The 18,703-nt window shown below is 44.3% G+C and overlaps 1 protein-coding gene across 7 annotated transcripts in view; it reads left to right on the forward strand.

The window, feature by feature from the left end:
• The window catches only part of CNTRL (centriolin), an 88,766-nt gene that overhangs the window by 55,283 nt on the left and 14,780 nt on the right, over positions 1-18,703 (forward strand). For all 7 annotated transcript variants that reach the window (XM_032865755.1, XM_032865750.1, XM_032865751.1 and 4 more), the window contains 13 exons: positions 1,768-1,947; positions 2,701-2,817; positions 3,071-3,215; positions 3,708-3,856; positions 5,587-5,776; positions 6,994-7,307; positions 8,975-9,180; positions 11,414-11,606; positions 14,615-14,745; positions 14,872-15,012; positions 15,117-15,243; positions 16,252-16,416; positions 17,158-17,317. In XM_032865755.1, the coding sequence (XP_032721646.1) occupies positions 1,768-1,947; positions 2,701-2,817; positions 3,071-3,215; positions 3,708-3,856; positions 5,587-5,776; positions 6,994-7,307; positions 8,975-9,180; positions 11,414-11,606; positions 14,615-14,745; positions 14,872-15,012; positions 15,117-15,243; positions 16,252-16,416; positions 17,158-17,317 (2,218 nt within the window). The remainder of the gene's footprint in view (positions 1-1,767; positions 1,948-2,700; positions 2,818-3,070; positions 3,216-3,707; positions 3,857-5,586; positions 5,777-6,993; positions 7,308-8,974; positions 9,181-11,413; positions 11,607-14,614; positions 14,746-14,871; positions 15,013-15,116; positions 15,244-16,251; positions 16,417-17,157; positions 17,318-18,703) is intronic.

The following is an 18,703-nucleotide window of genomic DNA, read 5'->3' on the forward strand; positions in this document are numbered from 1 at the left end:
TGGTCCACAGGTTGCTGGCCCAGAGGCGGACTGGACCCCAGGGAAGGCTGGGATGCATGTGGTCAAATCAAGGGCCTGAAACAGGTGACGTGGTTGATGAAAACGAGCAAACTGGCATGTGAGGAGCGACCTTGGAGCGTGAGTGCTGATGGCTTGAGTTTGCCTCCTCTAAAACCCCTTGCCTAACTGGACACATCCATGGGAAATTACTTTTTAACTCTTCATCTTCCTTTCTGACACGCTGGCCTCTCTTTTTGCTTCTCCATCCCACCGCAACCATCTCCTCCCATCGTCACATCCTCCCCCTTGGCCAGTTCAGAAACTGCGCCCACCACCTCTGAAATCCCATGCTGCTCGTAACTCTATCTACTGACCCCACACTGACAATTTTTCAATGTCATAGACAACTCCAGGGCATGAACCTAACAGGAAAGTTAGGCTTTCCTGTCCACCTTCGTCATCATCACCTGACCTAAATTCCGTGGCCCCCCACTATAGCCAATTTTGCAAATATCCTCAAATCCCTTGTCCTTTTTTCCTGTCTCACTTGCCCGGCAGAACTGCAGCGGTATGCTTTCTTTGCGCTGATACCCATGCTGAGCATTTCTGCAGAAAAATGTCACCCACCCAGGCATACGGTATCATTATAATCTCTTGGTCATCAACCTCAAATGGGTAGCATTACCCTTCTCTCTGGTCAGTTCACTCTCCTGTGCCCCACCGTTTCATACCTGGTCACTCTCCCTTCTCCCAGCCTCAGCGAGTGACTTGCTTCATACTTGACCAAGAACCTTTCAGTTCCCGAGTCCTATTGTATCTGCCCCCAAAATATATCTGGAATATAGTTCCTTTTTTCCTTCTCCGATGCCACCACCACCCCAGTCTAGCCATCATCTCTCTTCTGAACAACTGGTACGGCTACCTGACTGATCTTCCGCTGCCACCGATGAGCCTGCTCCACAGAGCCACCACCGTGCTCTTTCAGAAACAGGCATTGACTCTTGTTAGTCCCTGTCCCCTACCTGGCCATTTCCCTCCTCTCAGGAACTTCTGTTGTTTTTATGAAAAATACCTAAATTCTTAAGCCTATGAGGCCTGACATGATTTACCTCTGTCTGCTCCCTCCTGTTCTCACCAGGCTCCTTATTTCAGTTCCTCAAAAATGCCAAGTCCTCCTAGCCTTCCTGCATGCCATTCCCTCTCCTGGACCACGTTCCTCCAGCCTTCTCTCTGACTGCCCCCTCCCCACCAATCTCCGTCTCTCTTGCTGTTCTCTCAAAAAGTACCCTGTTCTGTCCCTTGATAGTTACTAGCCACCATTTTGTTATATATTTGTCTGAGCATTTGTTTATTATCTGTTTCTCATAAGCTCCTTGAGGGCAATAGCCCAGTCTGCTTTACTTACCACCATCTCCCAGGGCCTGACTCAGCAGTCACAAGGGTCTGGTCCATCACTTGGTGATGGTACTGGGAAATGGTTTTCCAATGAGTAAATGAATCTGTGATCGCTTATGGTTCTTGACTAAGAAGACTGATTTCATTCTAAGTTTACCATACAATTTTTAGTTGATTTTATTTATTCATTCAGTCAATGACTATTTATGGAGTACCTCCTTTGTGCCAGATATTATCATTCTAGGCGTGGGCTGGGTAGTAGTGACCAGAGTCCCTGCCTTCATGGAGCTTGTGTCTTCATTCACTGCTGCCATATGACTCACTGTTCATGAGTCTAATGAGTTCATGAGTTTAATGTTTCTTTTATTTTAGAAGAAACTTGAAGATGCCAAGTCTCAGGAACGGTTTCTTGGTTTAGACAGAGAATTGAAGAAACTAAAGAAAGCCGTGGCCGCCTCGGATAAGCTAGCCACGGCTGAGCTCACCGTCGCCAAAGACCAGCTCAAGTCCCTTCATGGAACTGTGATGAAAATTAACCAGGAACGAGCAGAGGTGAGTCCACGTGTCCAGAACAAGCTTCCACAGGCACTGCTGCCCCAAAACCTAGCCACTTGTATTATTGCTCTTTTGTTATAGACTTTGGTTATCTTAGAAACCACTGGAAAGTTGTCTGTCTCCCTTCAGACCTAAGGATTGTATTTCTCTCCTCCCAGCCCTGCCTTGGGTCCTGCCCTTTCCTGAGCCCTGACAGGAACCATCAAATGAAACATACTCTCCCCACCTCAGAGTGTAGAGCTCTGCCCAGGGAGATGGGTGTGCGTACACACCTGAACCAAGGTTTCAAAGGCTGGCCATGTCATCCTTCTGAACCCCAGACTTTTCATCTTGTGCATTCAGATAATAGTGACCTCTCGGGCTGTTCTGCCTTCTGACTGAAATGCTGTCTCCAGCAGTTTGAAGGGTACAGATGCTCCTGAGATGAAGATGATAGATCATAGGAGAGACAAGTTAATGATGGGAGTCCAGAGAGACCCCAGTCATGGAAGACTAGAGATCAGTGAAGAAGAAGTTAGCTCTGGTTCTTTCTGATGCAGCCCCCCGCCCGCCTGGCCCCGTGGAGGGGTGGAGCAGGCTGCCAAGTGATGGAAACAGCGCAGGATAGGGTGGGACCCAGCGCCACACACTCATGGGGTAGCCAGGCTGGCAATTGGGCGAAAACAAAGAAGTTGATCTGAGAGGAGGGGAGACTTGAAAAAGACAGTGAATGACAGCAGTGCTGCCTTTCTCCTACCTCTGTCCCAGTAGGAGCTGCAGGAGACGGAGAGGTTCAGCAGAAAGGCAGCGCAAGCAGCCAGGGATCTGACCCGAGCGGAAGCAGAGATCGAACTCCTGCAGAACCTTCTCAGAAATAAAGAGGAGCAGGTCAGTGCTGGGACTCTAAGATCTCCGTATGGGCCTGTGTCGGTTCCTAAAAGACAAAAGTAGTAGAGGTGACTGCTCAGAGAATTTGGAAGTGTGCCAGGCAGAGTGCGATTTCAACACAAGGAGTGACATGGCATCCTCATGAGGAAAGCATGGGTAAAAAGTTCTAGAAGTATTAAATCGAGTTGCAAGAATAAGTGCATCTGGGAAAGAGTATTCATGGACAACTTTGTGTATGTGATATTTTTAATAGTATCGAAATCAGATGGAGAAAGTAGATGTCGGCACTGGAGGAGCTCACTCACAGGTGGTGGAGATGGAGAAACTAAATGAGACAATGGAGAGACAAAGGACAGAGATAGCAAGGCTGCGGAATTTACTGGACCTCACTGGGGCTGGTAAAGTATTGGGCTTTGATTTGGGTAGTTGTTCTAAAATCAAGTCAAATCACGTTAAAAAAAAGATCATCCCGTTTGTTTTTCACCATAGGAAATTTATTTTAACTGTGATAGATCAATTCCATGCTTGCTTTACAGAGCTGTGATAATTAGCTTAATGAATAAAAGCAAAGAATTTAAAAAACACTTTATGTAAGTGGAGTTTTAAGAAACTTGATTACAATGAGACAAGAGATTTTTGAATTTTCAAAAGAAACAGTGTTTACAGATCTGTTTTCTTTCTCTGGTTCAGTTTATAAATGAACAACAGAGGGGTTTATTTGTCCTCTTTACGTGTTAGCAAAAACTTAAACTACCATGGGACAGGCTGAAAAGTCAGCTTTGAGTTGCTGATCAAAGTTATTGGCCGCCATGGCATCACTCGTGTACGTTGAGAGAGGAGGGAAATAGATGATTTCCTGCCCAATTTCACAGACTGGCATTCCTTCGCAGATAACAAAGGAAGCTTTGAAAATGTTTTGGAAGAAATTGCCGAACTTCGACGTGAGGTTTCTCATCAGAATGATTACATCAGCAGCATGACAGATCCTTTCAAAAGACGAGGCTACTGGTACTTTATGCCACCACCATCATCATCAAAAGTAGGAAGTTTGTGATGCTGGGAGTGTATACTGAATTTTCTTGAAGGAAATGTGACAATGTTCTCTTCTCCCAATTTGTGAAGAAGGTGTCAAGAACAATATGTCTAAGCTAATGCATTGAGGTTCTTAAGGATCCTTAATATTTGAGGTGAAAATAGGGCCTTCTCAAGAGTATTGCCATTGCCCATTCCTGCTCAGGTAGCATGTTGTGGGTGCCTGATAGAAGATACTGCAAGGGGATAAGGTGACGAGCCCAGACGCCCTGTTGGAAATGGGTATAAAATTGTGCAGAGGCTGATAGAAAACTGGGTGCCTGGATTTCATTTGATTTTAGCCCACGTTTCATTCTGTGTTCACTGAAATCTAGGTCAGGTGCTATGTGGGGTGGGGAGGGTGTGCCGTGAGGAATGGTCTAGCCCTTGCTCTCCAAGAGTTCATGCACTGGTGGGGAGACAGGTACACCTCGGTGATTACCACAGTGGCATGCACGTGACAACAGACTTGACCTGTGTGCTCTGGTATAGAGAAGTGTTAGGGATCCCTCAGTGGGGAAGTTCAGGAAAGAAGGCTTCACACACAGTCATGAAGTCAGCACTTAGCCCTCAAGGGGTGGGCTTTTAGGAGGGAGGAAGGTGTGGAGGGGAGAGTTGGTTTAGCTGTGGTGAGTAGCCTTGTGGGGCTGGACAGTTGGATGGGAACAGTGAAAGGTGAGTCTGGAAAAGTAGATTGGGCTCCTGCTTTTGAAAAGGGCCTCAAAATCTCTTGCACTGACTTGTGGAGACCTTGGGGACCGAGGCTGTGTGTACTGTGATCAGAGGCGTAGTTTAGGAGGAGTAATTGGGCTGAGTGTGGGAGCCCGAATTGCGGTGGGTGAACTTGGGGCAGGGCAGGGTGGTGCAGGGGCGCTGTGTGAACTCATTCCATGAGGGACAGAAGCTGGAGCTAGAGCAGTGGAGCTGGAGGAGAAGAGATGGCACCGAGGGATGTTCAGGAGACAAAAAGCCAAGGTTTGGGGCTTGAAAGTGAGAAGTAAGGAGAGGACAGTAAGTGGCCCACATCCAGAGCAGAGGGGCTGGGTGACATCCTGCTAGGATAAGCTGACAGGCAACAGTCAGGAGGAAGAGGCTGATATACTAGGATCCCAGGGCTGTGTCGACTTAACCAGAATCCAGACAGCCTTGACAACCATGGTTGGAGGCGGAAGCTGTGTAGGTTAGATGTAACGTGGTAAGGCTGAGCTGGCCGAGGGTTTGGGAAGCAGACCTGTTTATGACTGGAAAGGAGGGAGGGTGGCGGAGTAGAGCCTCTTGGCCCACGCCAGGCTCCCAGGACAGCAGGAGACTAATATCCCAGATGGCCTTGAAAATTCACTGGTTTCCTTGGCCTGTGTTGGTGGGACGTCAAGACAGCAGGAGACTGATATCCCAGATGGCCTTGAAAATTCACTGGTTTCCTTGGTCTTTGTTGGTGGGCCATCAAGAACAAGGCAAAAGGGGAGAAGCCCCCAGGAAAGATGAGTACTGGCGAAGAGAGGCCACACTCGGGCCATTTACCTGACTTGACTGGGTAATCATGTCCGTCTTCTGTCTGAAAAATGAGAATCAGAATCTATGAAAAGAAACCAGTTCTTTCTCAACTTTGCCTCATCTCAACTTTGTTCTAGACTCCGGCATTTCTCCAACTCAGCCTTTTCATTTCTGATCAATAGTGGGCTCTTCTATCTATTTTAGGTTTCCAGCCACAGTTCCCAGGCCACCAAGGACTCTGGTGTCGGCCTAAAGTGTACAGCCTCAACTCCTGTTGGAAAAGCACGTCACGGACAGCAGGATGGACAAGAGGACAGTGGGCCTCCACCTGTTTCGGGATACTGGGTGTATTCTCCCATCAGGAGTGGGTTACATAAATCGTTTTCCAATAAAGGTAAGTTAAATCACAGAAGGGAAGTTGCATGTCTCTTGTATTTGTTCCCTGAAATCCATAAGACACAAGCCAGACTCTTTAGCTTACTCTGCACGGCCTTCTGTGCTGGGCCTTGGCCAGTGACCTCTTGTCTCACTTCCCATTACTGTCCCAAAGTCAGCCATGCCGTGTGCCATTCACCTCCCTGTTTTAAACTTGTTTAGTAGAAGGTCCTTCCTTGGGGCGCCTGGGTGGCTCAGTAGGGTAAGCCTCTGCCTTAGGCTCGGGTCATTATGTCTGAGTCCTGGGATCGAGCCCCGCATTGGGCTCTCTGCTAAGCAGGGAGCCTGCTTCCTCCCCTCTCTCTGCCTGCCTCTCTGCATGCTTGTTATCTCTGTCAAATAAATAAAATCTTAAAAAAAAAATAAAGACTGTCCTTCCTTCCTCTCCTAAATTCCTGCTCAACCTTCTACAAGATTCAGGCCCGCAAACAACACTCCTCTATGGAGCCTTCCTCCACGCTGCCTCGCCTGCACTCCTGGGCCACGGCAGGTGCCGCCATCCTTGTGTCATGGTGGTGGTTAGCTCGGCTAAAATGAAGTGTTACAGGTCCATCTTCTAAAGCTCCGAGAGGAAGAGTCGGACTTGGGAGTCAGTCCTCGCTCTTGCAGTGGCTAGCTGCGCGATCCTAGGCAGAGTATTTCGCTCCTCCGAGACTGTTGAGTGTAAAAGGGGAATGTCACCTTCGGAGAATGTGTTTATTCAGGAGCTATTTATCGAGTGCCTGCTGTGTGCTAGGCTGTGTGTCAGTGGTGATAAATGTAGATCTTGCCTGTCAGGGAGATAACCAGGAGAGTCAGCAGCTTAGAGAGGGCCGTGTGTCGTGATTGTGGTAAGTGCTGAGAGCTGTGGGTCTCACTGCTCCTTTCTGCATCTCTGTTGGTCTCTTCTGTAGCCTGAAGCAGGCACCCGAATGGTTGCTGAATTGATGAATGAATGAAGACCCCCCCCCCAAAAAAAAGGAAGTTAACAGATAGACATAAGAAAAACGCAATTATCAGCCACTGAAAATATATGAATCCCTGTTTTGATCAACTTTTCAAAACCGCTTTGACCTTTTTTGCAAAGTTTCATTCTGACATCTTGGGGATTTGGGCCTAAATGCTGCCATTCTCTGCTAAATTTATTTACCTAAGAAGCCATGGGGGTAAAACACTCTTCCATTTATTTCTTTCAAGATGCAGACAGCGGAGGAGATAGCCAGGAAGAGAGCGAGCTAGAGGACCGAGAGGACCACCCATTTGTACCTCCTCACGGATACATGATGTACACTGTGTTTCCCGATGGTTCGCCTGTACCGCAGGGCACGGCCCTATATGCGCCCCCTCCTCCCTTGCCCAGCAGTAGCCAGCCTCTCAACCCCGGCACTGTTGTTTATGGCCCACCTCCTGCTGGGGCTCCCATCGTGTATGGGCCTCCACCTCCCCACTTCTCCGTACCTCTCATCCCCATGGGGGTGCTGCACTGCAATGTCCCGGAACACCATAACTTGGTAAGTGGAAAGACACAGGACCCCTGTCCATAGTGCTTCCATGGGAGACTGAATAAGGGTATTTATGTAATGATTTGACCTATTTATGAACAGATTATGTCCCAAGTGTGTTCATAAGATTTGTGTTTAGAATGGAGTAAGCATTCTCTTATTAACGTACTCTTCTGGACAAGAGTTAGGATACCAGGCCAGTCAGCAAATGCTTTGTTTAATCATCTTATAACAAAAAATGCTTTCAGTCCAGAAATTAACCATTTTTGGAGAGCTTATTTTATATTTTCTAGGACAAGTACTGATGTGTACATGGAAGTATATTCAGATAGTAGTGCCTGTGCTTGTACACACATGTCCCCGCACATGGACACGCATCCACATGTATGTGCTTGTGTATTCACACGTATGAGCAGCAAGGTTGTGGTGGGGATTATCTCTGGGTGGTGAGATTCGTGATTATTTTTTTCTTTTCATAATTCTTAGCTTTTTGTATAGTTTTTCCCACTTAACATTACAGGCATTTCCCCATGGTTTTTAAAAGATTTTATTTGACAGAGAGACCTAGCAAGAGAGGGAACACAGCAGGGGGAGTGGGAGAGGGAAAAGCAGGCTTCCCGCTGAGTAGGGAGCCCGATGTGGGGCTCCATCCCAGGACCCTGGGATCATGACCAGAGCCCAAGGCAGATGCTTAAGGACCAAGCCACCCAGGCGCCCCTCCCCATGGTTTTACAAATGTTTTTAAGCAGTATTTTAATGACTGCATAACATTTCTTAACATTTGTAGTCAGTCTAGTTGACCTAACTGCATAAATTTTTAGTGTATTTCATTTTGTTAGGCTAGATTACTAGTAATTCTAAGGCTAGATTACTTGCTAATCACTAGCTTGCTTTGTTAACTCTGTGGTTCTAAAGAAGTAAAATGCACTACAAACTCCTTCTTCAAACTCAAGAAACCTAGAGCTCTTTAGATTTTCCTTTTCCTCCCAGGATATTGAGAGGAAGACAAGGACCAGAACAAACAATCGGTCAGGCTGGTTGCCGGGGGCCTGCATGTGCTCACATGGTTAAAACATTAGTCACCCACGTAGCCCTGCAGAGTCTCAGCGCACATGTGTTTATGTGTTTACAGTGGTGCATTCGGCTTGGCATGTGATCGATCCCCTCTTAAGCTGGTTCTATTACCTGCTAGCAGTACCCAGTTGTCCTGTAGTTTCTCACATGCCCTCCTAGACCTCTGTGCATTTGCGTGTTCTTTCTTCAGCTTAGGTCTTCCCCGTGTCCTTTATTTTTCAAAACCCAGGCAAAACACCTCTCTCTCTGGTCAGCCTTCCAGACAGCTCCCCTCCCCGTCCAGAGGAGGGAGAGACCTGTGTCTCTCTCTTCTGCTACTTGCTGTCCTCTGGAGATAGAGATTATGCATAAGAGGTGCTTGGGGAATGTGTATCAACCATAGTTGGGCCGATGGAGAAGTTAAAAGCTCTCTTCATCAGTTTCATCTGTGATGTGTGGAAAATTGGCCTGACTTAATGTTTCTTCTCACACTGAAGTCCTAGAAGCTACCACCATTTTCATGTTGTAGGTAGCATCTTGAGCACAGTTAATTGCAGCTTTTGGCAGGAAAGAAGAGAAACATCAAGTGATGTTCTCAGTACTGCGTTTTTTTCTTTGTTCAGGAGAATGAAGTTTCTAGATTAGAAGACATAATGCAGCATTTAAAATCTGAGAAACGGGAACCGTGCATGAGAGCATCTAAGCGGCACTCGGAGAAAGAACTGGAAGAACTGCACCGTAATATTGATGGTCTTCTGCAAGAGAAGAAAGACTTAGAGTATGAAGTAGGAGAATTACATAGAACCATCCAGCAACATCAACAGCGAAAGTAATTATTAGCCATTTTATTTTTATGATTCTGATGACTGTGATATTGGCTCATTAAGATAACCTAAATCAGTGTTGTCCGGTAGAACTTTCTGTGATCGTGGAAATGCTGCAGATCTATGCTGTCTGGAACAGTGGTCACTAGCCACATGTGTCTATTGAGCCCTTGAAATGTGGCTAATGGAAGAGAGGAATAGAGTGGAATTTCAATTAAAGTAGTAGCCTCGAGGCGACTCCCAGGGGGTGCAGTGCAAGTCTGAGTTCTCTTGGTCAGTAATCCAAATCAGCTCTTCCTGTAGGCCCTCTTGGGGAATGGCACGGCCATCCACCCTCCCCAGTTACTCTGGCTAAAAACATGCCCGGTGTCCTCAGCTCCTCTTTCTGCACTTTCCCAAGGCTCCAGATGGTGTCCAGGTCCTACAAATATACACAAAGAGCTGTCAAGCTGGTCCCCTTTTTTAATCACTGCTGCCTTGGCCTTTAATCATGTCATCCTTGGTTGTTGTAATAGCTTCCACATTGGCCTTCTGTGTCAAGCCTCTCCATTCTACCCTCGACGTAGCTAATTCTGAGCATGCCACTCTCCCATGTGATGCAGTCCCAACACAATGCACCCCACCTTCCGGATCTGAACCCTGCCTGTCTCTCTTACCCTTCTCTCCCGCACACCCTGTCTGCTTTTCTGTGGGTTCCCCAGACACCACATCTTCTCCTGCCTCCCATATGTCCTTGCCTAAAATGCTTTCTCTACCTGCGCCTAACCCCACCCTGTCTTTCCAGGTGAAGGTCAGGGATTCCATCTCTCACACAAAGCCTTTCTCATCTCTGACTCCCGCAGTTTGGGGCTGGCGACGTTGGGTATAGTACTGTTGACGCCATGTTGTAAGGAGCCCAGGAGGGCAATGGCTGGGCTTCCCTTTTTGTGCCCTGGCATCTGGCACAGGGCCCGTTAACAGATGCGGTATCTGCTGAGTGCATCAGATCGGTGGAAGCCCATCTTCTGCAGTAGTCCAGGAGTTATGATTGTTCCCCAGTTTTCTGTCGTGTAAGCCAGAATGGCCCAGGCACCAAGGTTGGGGAGAGATCTGTGGAGGTCACAGAGGTGAGTGAGCTGTGATCTCTGCCTTCTAGGAGCTCACACGTGATTGACTAATAGACCTGGCAGGGAAAAGCAAGGGTCACATCAAGAGAAGATGGGGACTAGATGTTTGAAGGTTTCAAAGGTGATTATGCTGTTACTTTTGTAGGATGTGATAGGGAGAGGGTTTTTATTGTGAGGTTTTTTGAGGAGGGAAATAAGACAGTGGATAACTACCCTTTTTCCTAGTTTTAAAAGTATAATAAATGATCATTTTACAGAATTTGGATAATACAAAAATGTCCAAAGAAGACAGTAAAGATGCCTTCAGTAAAGACAGTAAAGACAGTAAAGTATGCCTTCATTTAAAGAGAAAGAATTTGTTAATGTTGATGAATTCATTTGCATGTTTTTCTGTCATGGTTCCCATTTGCAAATAATTTTGACATGTTAGCCTTGAGTTAGTGAGTCCTGTGTCTTGCTTTCTGATTTGTCAAATACCGTCACTATAATTTTACTCTAGCAGAACAGAGTAAATCACAAAATTAGGTTGTCTTTGAGGCAGCTGATGAGCTGTGACTTGACAGTTTGAAGGGAATGGATGACTATTATGATAATAGCTTTATTTTTATACTACAGAAGAATAGAAATATCGACATTGTCTTGACAAGTGCTGACCAAAATAAAGACGAATCAAAAAAGATGAAATAACTACATCGTACTTTATACATATTGTGTACTTACTGTCAACAGTATACCATGGGTTTTTTTTTTTTAAGATACTTATTTTAGAAAGATTGTGAATGCATGCAAGGGCAGAGGATGAGGGAGGATGAGGGAGAGAGAGACTCTCAAGGAGACTCCACGTTGAGTATGAAGCCCGACACGGGGCTTGATCTCACCACCCTGAGATCATGACCAGAGCCAAAATCAAGTGTCTGACACTTACCAGACTGGGCCACCCAGGCAACCCCCAACAGCATACCATGTTGAATGAAAGTGTAAACATAGGCCTTGAACATAATCAAATGCAGCTGTCTCTCCCACTGCTTCTCATATGAAATTAGAAAATCATCATACGTCTTTTTATCAGGCTACAAGGGTCTATATCGTCTGCATTTAAAGTGTCTTAATGTGTGGGCATATGATTTTTTAGAGACTTCATTGATGGAAATGTTGAAAGTCTTGTGAATGAACTGGAAACAGAGAAGTCACTCAAACACCATGAAGATATTGTCGATGAAATTGAGTGCCTCGAGAGGACCCTTCTGAAGCGCCGCACAGAGCTCAGGGAAGCCGACCGGCTGCTGGCGGAGGCCGAAATGGAACTTTCGTGCACGAGAGAGAAAGTATGTTCTGTTGTGGTTTGGGGTAAGGCAGCTTACTGTTGGCCACATGAAGGACTAGGAAGAAAACAGACCAGAACACAGTCCCCCTGAGGCAGATGGCTGGGTTTCAGGCCGTGCTCTGCTAGTTAAAGCTGTGAGAGTTTGCGTCAGCCCCCTGAGTCCCCACCTTTGCTCTCCTCATCTGCCAGGCCAAGAATACCAAAGCTGTTCAGTAAGGGTTAAATGAAGTAGCATGTTTTTTAAAAGATTTTATTTATTTTAGAGAGAGAGGGAGAGAGGAAGCAAGAGTGTTGGGGGGCAACAGCGAGCGGGAGAAAGAAGCAGATTCCCCACTGAGCAGGGAGCCAGATGTGGGGCTTAATCCCAGGATCCTGGGGTTGTGACTTCAGCCAAAGGCAGCTTAACTGACTGAGCCACCCAGGCACCCCTGAATGAAGTAGCATATTGAAAGCTGCTAAAGTCATTGAGTTGCTAACACACCCTACTTCCTTATCCTGTGTGTGTCTTTAAAATTGTTTGGGCTCTGCTAGCTCTGTGTATTAAATAGGTCAGTCTTATATTCTAAAATAGCAGTTCTTCCTACTATTACTTTGTTCTCCAAGTGGACATTACAGAGTCAAGTATTTTTTGGTCTGAGGTAGTGTTCTTGAGACTAGAACACAGAAGGAAATCAAGGAGGGAAGGGAGCTCCCTATCACTGGGGCTCTGTCCCGGCCACACACTGGCTGTTTAATGAATCCTGCTTCCTTTAACTTTCCTGGCATCCTGCAAGGTGGTGGTTAGCTCAGTTCAGCGAGGCGGCACAGGGAGGCTGGTAGCCAGCCCAGGGGCACACAGCTGAAGTTCTGCTTCACCAAGAGACCTTTCTTAGTCTGAGGAGAATTCCAGAGTGTAGAAGTCCCAGACCCACATGGAGCATTTCAGGAACTACCATTTGTATGTTGTTATTTCAACATGGACAGATTTAAATGAATAGAAATCTAATACCTGGGAACTGTAATGAAGGATTTATTAAAGAAATTCTGTGAGTGATGGCTTTAATAAGAATGGAAAAACATCCTGGTGTCTTTTCAGATGATCAGTTCCTTCTTCTGTCACATGTTACATGATCGTGAGAGAACATGGGTGTGAGCAGGACTAGAGAAGAATTTACCACTGGTATATAAAAGAATGTTAAAGCTATTGGTAGTTGGCAGGTAGGAAGTGAACCGAGGCTGGTGAGCTCTTTCCCCTTCAGCCTCCCAAAATGACTCAGGGAGGCAGCTTCTTAAGGGGGAGGAGGGTGGGAGAAGGTGATGTGTTTTGTAAAGATGCCAGGTGTGTTAAAACCTAACCTAGAAACAGACCAAAAACTTCTTAGAAATGTGACTTTCTGGAGCATGTAGTGCATTTTGTCCAGTGCTTTGCTGATGAAACGGATAGGAACAGCTCTGACGTGGAAGGAAGGACAGTGAAATATCTAGCTGTTATGAATGGGGAAAGATGTGCTGTCTGATACAATGGAATATTACTCAGCCATCAAAAATGAGGTCTTTTAACCATTTGCAATGACGTAGTTAGAACTAGAGGGTGTTACCCTAAGTGAAATAAGTCAGTCAGAAAAAGACAAGTATCAGATGATTTTACTCATGTGGAATTTAAGAAACAAAACAGGTGAACAAAGGCAAAGGGGGTAAAAATCAAATAAGATGAAATCAAAGAGGGAGACAAACTACGAGAGACTCTTAGCTCTAGGAAACAAACTGAGGGTTGCTGGAAGGGAGAGGGGGACAGGGATGGGGAAACTGGGTGATGGGCATTAAGGAGGGCAGTGATGTGATGAGCAGGGGGCTGTGTGCAATTGATGAAACTAATAGTGCACTATATGTTAATTGGTTTTAAATGAAAAAAATATATATATCTAGCTGTTTAGGAGCTTGCCAACCCTTTTCATCCACACGGGATATTTAGTAGACTAGTTTAACATATGCCTATGAGTTTAATGCAACTGCAGAACTGGAGCTTTCTGCCCGAAGGTAAGTCACTGCTCAACCAAGTGCAAACCAAATACTATTTTTGGACCTTTGATGACATTGTTTTAAGCCTCTTATTTTAGACAGAAAAAGGAAACCAAGTTGATTTTTAAAAAAAAAAATCTGTTTTTGCCAAATCTTGTATAGGAAGATCTTTAAATACGTCAATAAAAATATTTAGTATTTGTGTTTCTCAGCCATAATTATATTATCTTTAAGTCAGTGAGGTTTTATTTAGCATAATACAGTACAGCAATAATCTCTAAGAGGAGGGAATATTGATAAAATCAGTTTGTTGTCACTTAATTGGGAGATATTTTTAAGTAAAAAAATAGCCTAATAATAATCAGGTTATTATTTTTTTAAAGATTTTTATTTATTTGTCAAAGAGAGAGAGTGAGCACAAGCAGGGGGAGAGCAGCAGATAGAGAGAGAAGCAGACTCCCCACCGAGCAGGGCTCAATCCCAGGACCCTGGGATCATGACCTGAGCTGATGGCAGACACTCAACCAATTGAGCCACCCAGGCATCCCTATACAGATTATTTTTAAGTAAAAAGATTCATAGCCTCCCTACCCTCAAGGGACTGTTTCTCTTTTGGGTAGCCCTTTTGTCTTTGTGGGCACAGATATAATTTTACATAGCTGCTCTTAGAGTAGTGTACCCTTTAAAAAATTTTTTTTCAGCCAACATAATAATATCAACATTCGTTGCTATGTTGTCATTTTAAAGGCTACACAGTGCTCTGTTGTGTTGATGTGTTGTCATTTACTAAATCTATTATTTGTCAGGTCATATACCAATCTACGGTGAGTATTTTTGTTTGGTAGTTTTGACTCCTGAATTCTTTTCTGAGAATTGGAGAAGCGTGAATGAACATCTTTACCAGTCTTTTTGTCTTGACTTGTTTTCTGAAAGAGTCGTACCAGTTTATACCACAATAGCTGTGAGGGAGTATGGTGACTGAATTGCTTTCAATGACCGTGTCTTTTTTAGACAAAAAATGCCGTTGAGAAATTCGCCGATGCCAAGAAAAATTTATTGCAAACTGAGAAAGATGCTGAGGAGTTAGAAAAGAGAGCCCAGGAAACCGCTGTTAACCTTGTCAAAGCCGACCAGCAGCTCAGGTAGGTGGAGTCCCTCAGCTGTTCAGCGAGATGAGAAGTTTGGTTCTGACAGGCTAATAATGGCTTTATGGTAACTGCGGCTGGTTAAGTCTAAGGGGCCTTGGAGAATAAGGCAGTGTGTTTTAGGTTGCTCCAGGCTGACACAAAGGATTTGGAGCAGCACAAAATGGAGCAGGAGGAAATCTTGAAAGAAATAAATGAAGTTGTGGCAGCAAAAGATTCAGACTTCCAGTGTCTCAACAAGAAGAAGGAGGTCCTGACGGGAGAGTAAGTACAGCCCCTGTTGGGCACACGGGGCTTGAGCTGGAAGACGGTGCTGGGGGTCCAGCCTCCCTTTGGCCCCGCTCTAGTGCTGCTGCCGGTGTTTGCAGGCTGCAGAAGCTGCAGAAGGACATCGAGACCGCGCAGCACAGTGAGGATCACCACCTGCAGGTCCTTCAAGAGTCCGAGAGCCTCCTGCAGGCCAAGAAGGCTGAGCTGGAAAAGCTGAGGAGGCAGGTAGGGAAACAGATGCCTTGAAAAACCAGCTTACGCTGCTTTGAAACCTACATCATAATGTATGATTATAAAAAGTAATGCATGTTCGATTGTAGAAAAGACTGGAAAATACAAAAGAAGATATAAAGCACAAATGAGGCTGTATCTCCTAGTGATTAAGAGTAGAGTCCAGGGGCGCCTGGGTGGCTCAGTGGGTTAAGCCTCTGCCTTCGGTTCAGGTCATGATCTCAGGGTCCTGGGATGGAGCCCCACATCGGGCTCTCTGCTCAGCGGGGAGCCTGCTTCCCCGTCTCTCTGTGCCCGCCTCTCTGCCTGCTTGTGATCTCTTTCAAATAAATAAATAAAATCTTAAAAAAAAAAAAAAGAGTAGAGTCCAGTCCACATTTGGATCCCAAATCAATAGAATGCATTATTGAGTGAAGGAAGCAAGCCCCAAAACGGGATGCACCCTGAGATCACTTATGCTAAATGTGCTTATGAACGCTTGTGCTTGTATTTTTAGTCTATATCAAAGTACAAATCAGTCATCTGATAAGGAGGCATTATGAATATCTTCTGTTTTCTTCCTTTCACATGTCTGCATTTTCTGCTTTTTATAATAAATACATGTGTACTATCCTTAAATTATAAATGATTTTTCTTAATTTACAAAATGAGTTTTTAAAATCCCTGCCCAACTTCCATTGCCAAGGTAGTTGTTAAATGGAATAAGGTATAGACATGTAAGTGTCTTGAAAACCATAAGATGAGGGATAATCATTATTACATTGTCATTTTTGCTGTGCTTTGAGTGCTTTTATGTAGGTGAGCTCAGGATCTTTATCAGGCATTTTGTGCATGCACCCCTGGCCTGGCCCTCCTTACTCCTGTAGCTGAGATAATTACAATTAGGCTAGTTCCTAATTTCCCCCACAGCCGGTAGCTGGACTGGATATTGTCATCGTAGCAAGCACTGAAGGTTGCATGGCCTTCAACAAGCTTTGCATTCTTCCCTTTTCTTTAATGCAGGCGTCGGGTCAGCAGCAGGAGATGGCCATCTTGGAGAGGCAGGTGGGGCATAAAAAGGAAGAGCTGCATCTCCTCCAGGATAGCCTTGTCCAGGCCAAAGCTGACCTCCAGGAAGCTCTGAGACTGGGAGAAACCGAAGTAACTGAGAAGTGCAATCACATTCGGGTGTGTTTTTCACTAGGTTTTCTTAAAGAGTCCTAGGATGATGTTGGAGATTTATTCTGAGATATTTTCATTGGTTTCCCCTCCAAATGCAAATATAAATTCCTGAATCCTGACCCTTCTGTTGCATCAGTTAGATGTGGTGTTACGTATCTGGGCTCTGGCTGTGTGGGTAGCTCCCTCTGCCACTGTGCCTTTTCTCATACCATTTCTTCTCCAGGAATTTTCTTTTTGTGAATGTCCAGATCCTACCCATTTTTCATGGTTCAGCTTGATATGCCTCTAAGAAGACTTCCCTGACTTTTCCTTTACCTTGGAAGGAGTTTCTCTGTGCCCCTTGAGTTTGGGGGCACTCTGCACATTTCCTCGGGCATCTTAGCCTTTCATGATCGTGTTTGTACTCCTTGCCTAAATCTCCTCAAGGTGTTCAGACTCCTGAGGGCAGGAGACATACCAGAGTCAGCCTTTTCTTTCTATGACAAATTGCCTTACACAGAGTAAATACTGCTTATGCATTTTAAATGAAGGTAATGTGTGACTTTCTTACTTCTATTATACAGAAAGATGTTGGTGTAAAATAGAATACAGTGCTCTTCTTGACATAAAAGGCAAAACTGAACTTGTTTCCAGATTAGAATTTTTGTGAAATGAGATAGTTAATAAAAAAATTGATTTCAGTATAATTTCTATTCATAATTTTGTAAAGCAGAGTTGACTTTTTTTTTTTTTTTTTTTTTGACACAGGAAGTAAAATCTCTTCTGGAAGAACTCAGTTTTCAGAAAGGAGAACTGAATGTCCAGATTAGTGAAAAAAAAACTCAACTTGCATTCATAAAGCAGGAAATTGAAAAAGAGGAAGAAAATCTTCAGGTAGTTTTAGGACAAATGTCTAAACATAAAACTGGTAAGTTTAAAGGAAAGCAATCATATAAAGTTGGAGTTTGGAAATATCTCTATTCGAGATCATAGAAAAAATACAAATGGTGGAATAAACTTCTTTTAAAGTTCAGCTTTGTTATAGATGAGCAAAGAAAAGCAGTATTGTAAAAGGAATACAGTATTTTCTGCCATTCAAAAGTTTACCGATAAAGTTTATTTAAGAGCATAGTAGTCATTATAATTACTGACCAGGGTGTGGAGAAGGAAGAACATATCTCTATTTGATAGAGAAAATTGGACCAATGCCCCAATGTTTCAAACCTCAAAATTCATGCCTATTGAACCGTTTAGCCCATTTCTAGTTACTGAGAGAAAGGAAGCATTTATATACCTTGCAGCAATATTGTATGTACTTAGTAAGACTTTGTTTCCTTGTTTCACAAATTAAGCTGCCTGAGTTGGTTACTTGCAGCAAAATTTATACTGAAATTTGGAAATTTGGCCAATCTAAAAGCCACATTTTAAACATTTAATGGCATGCAAAAAATGCTGATGGGAAGACTGAAAGAATAGATAGAAAACTGAATATAGAGCATAATTCCAGTTTATTTGGAAGGTATGCGCATGTGTGTGCACACACTCCTGGAAGGAAATACATCAAATTGCTATTGCTGTAGTGATCATCTTTGGATGGTGGGATAATAATGGGTTTCATTTGTTTCTTTTTTTTCTTGAAATTTTCCATAGTGAGCAGAAAAGAGAGTTAATACTTGAAAATCTATATATTTTTTTGAAAATCTGTATTTTAAAAGATAAAAAATTGTTGGGGCGCCTGGGTGGCTCAGTGGGTTAAAGCCTCTGCCTTAGCTCAGGTCATGATCCCAAGGTTCTGGGATCGAGCCCCGCATCAGGCTCTCTGCTCAGCAGGGAGCCTGCTTCCCTTCCTCTCTCTCTGCCTGCCTCTCTGCCTACTTGTGATCTTTTTCCGTCAAATAAATAAATAAAATCTTTAAAAAAAAAGATAAAAAATTGTTATTCGAATCTCAGCTTATGTATTTTAACATTTTACCCATTTATTTTGACTAAAATTCATTTAGATGAGGTCATTGCTCTTGAAACTAGAACTTTGTTAATGTTTTTGTTAAAATGTTTTTAACAAAATTTAACAAGTTAATGTTTAGCAATATTTAAAAGAATTTTTTTTTTTCCATTCAAACAGTTAGCTCTAGGGTGCCTCAGTGGCTCAGTTGGATAAGCCTCTGACTTTGGCTCAGGTCATAGTCTCAGGGTCCTGAGATCAAGCTGTGCTTCTAGACTCCCTGCTCAATGAGGAGTCTGTTTCTCCCTCTGCTCCTACCCCCATTTGTGCACACGCCTCTCTCTCTCTCTTTCGCCTTCTCTCTTTCAGATA

Source organism: Lontra canadensis, unplaced genomic scaffold, assembly GCF_010015895.1.
Source record: "Lontra canadensis isolate GAN:19392208 unplaced genomic scaffold, GSC_riverotter_1.0 scaffold30, whole genome shotgun sequence".
Classification (NCBI taxonomy): domain Eukaryota; kingdom Metazoa; phylum Chordata; class Mammalia; order Carnivora; family Mustelidae; genus Lontra; species Lontra canadensis.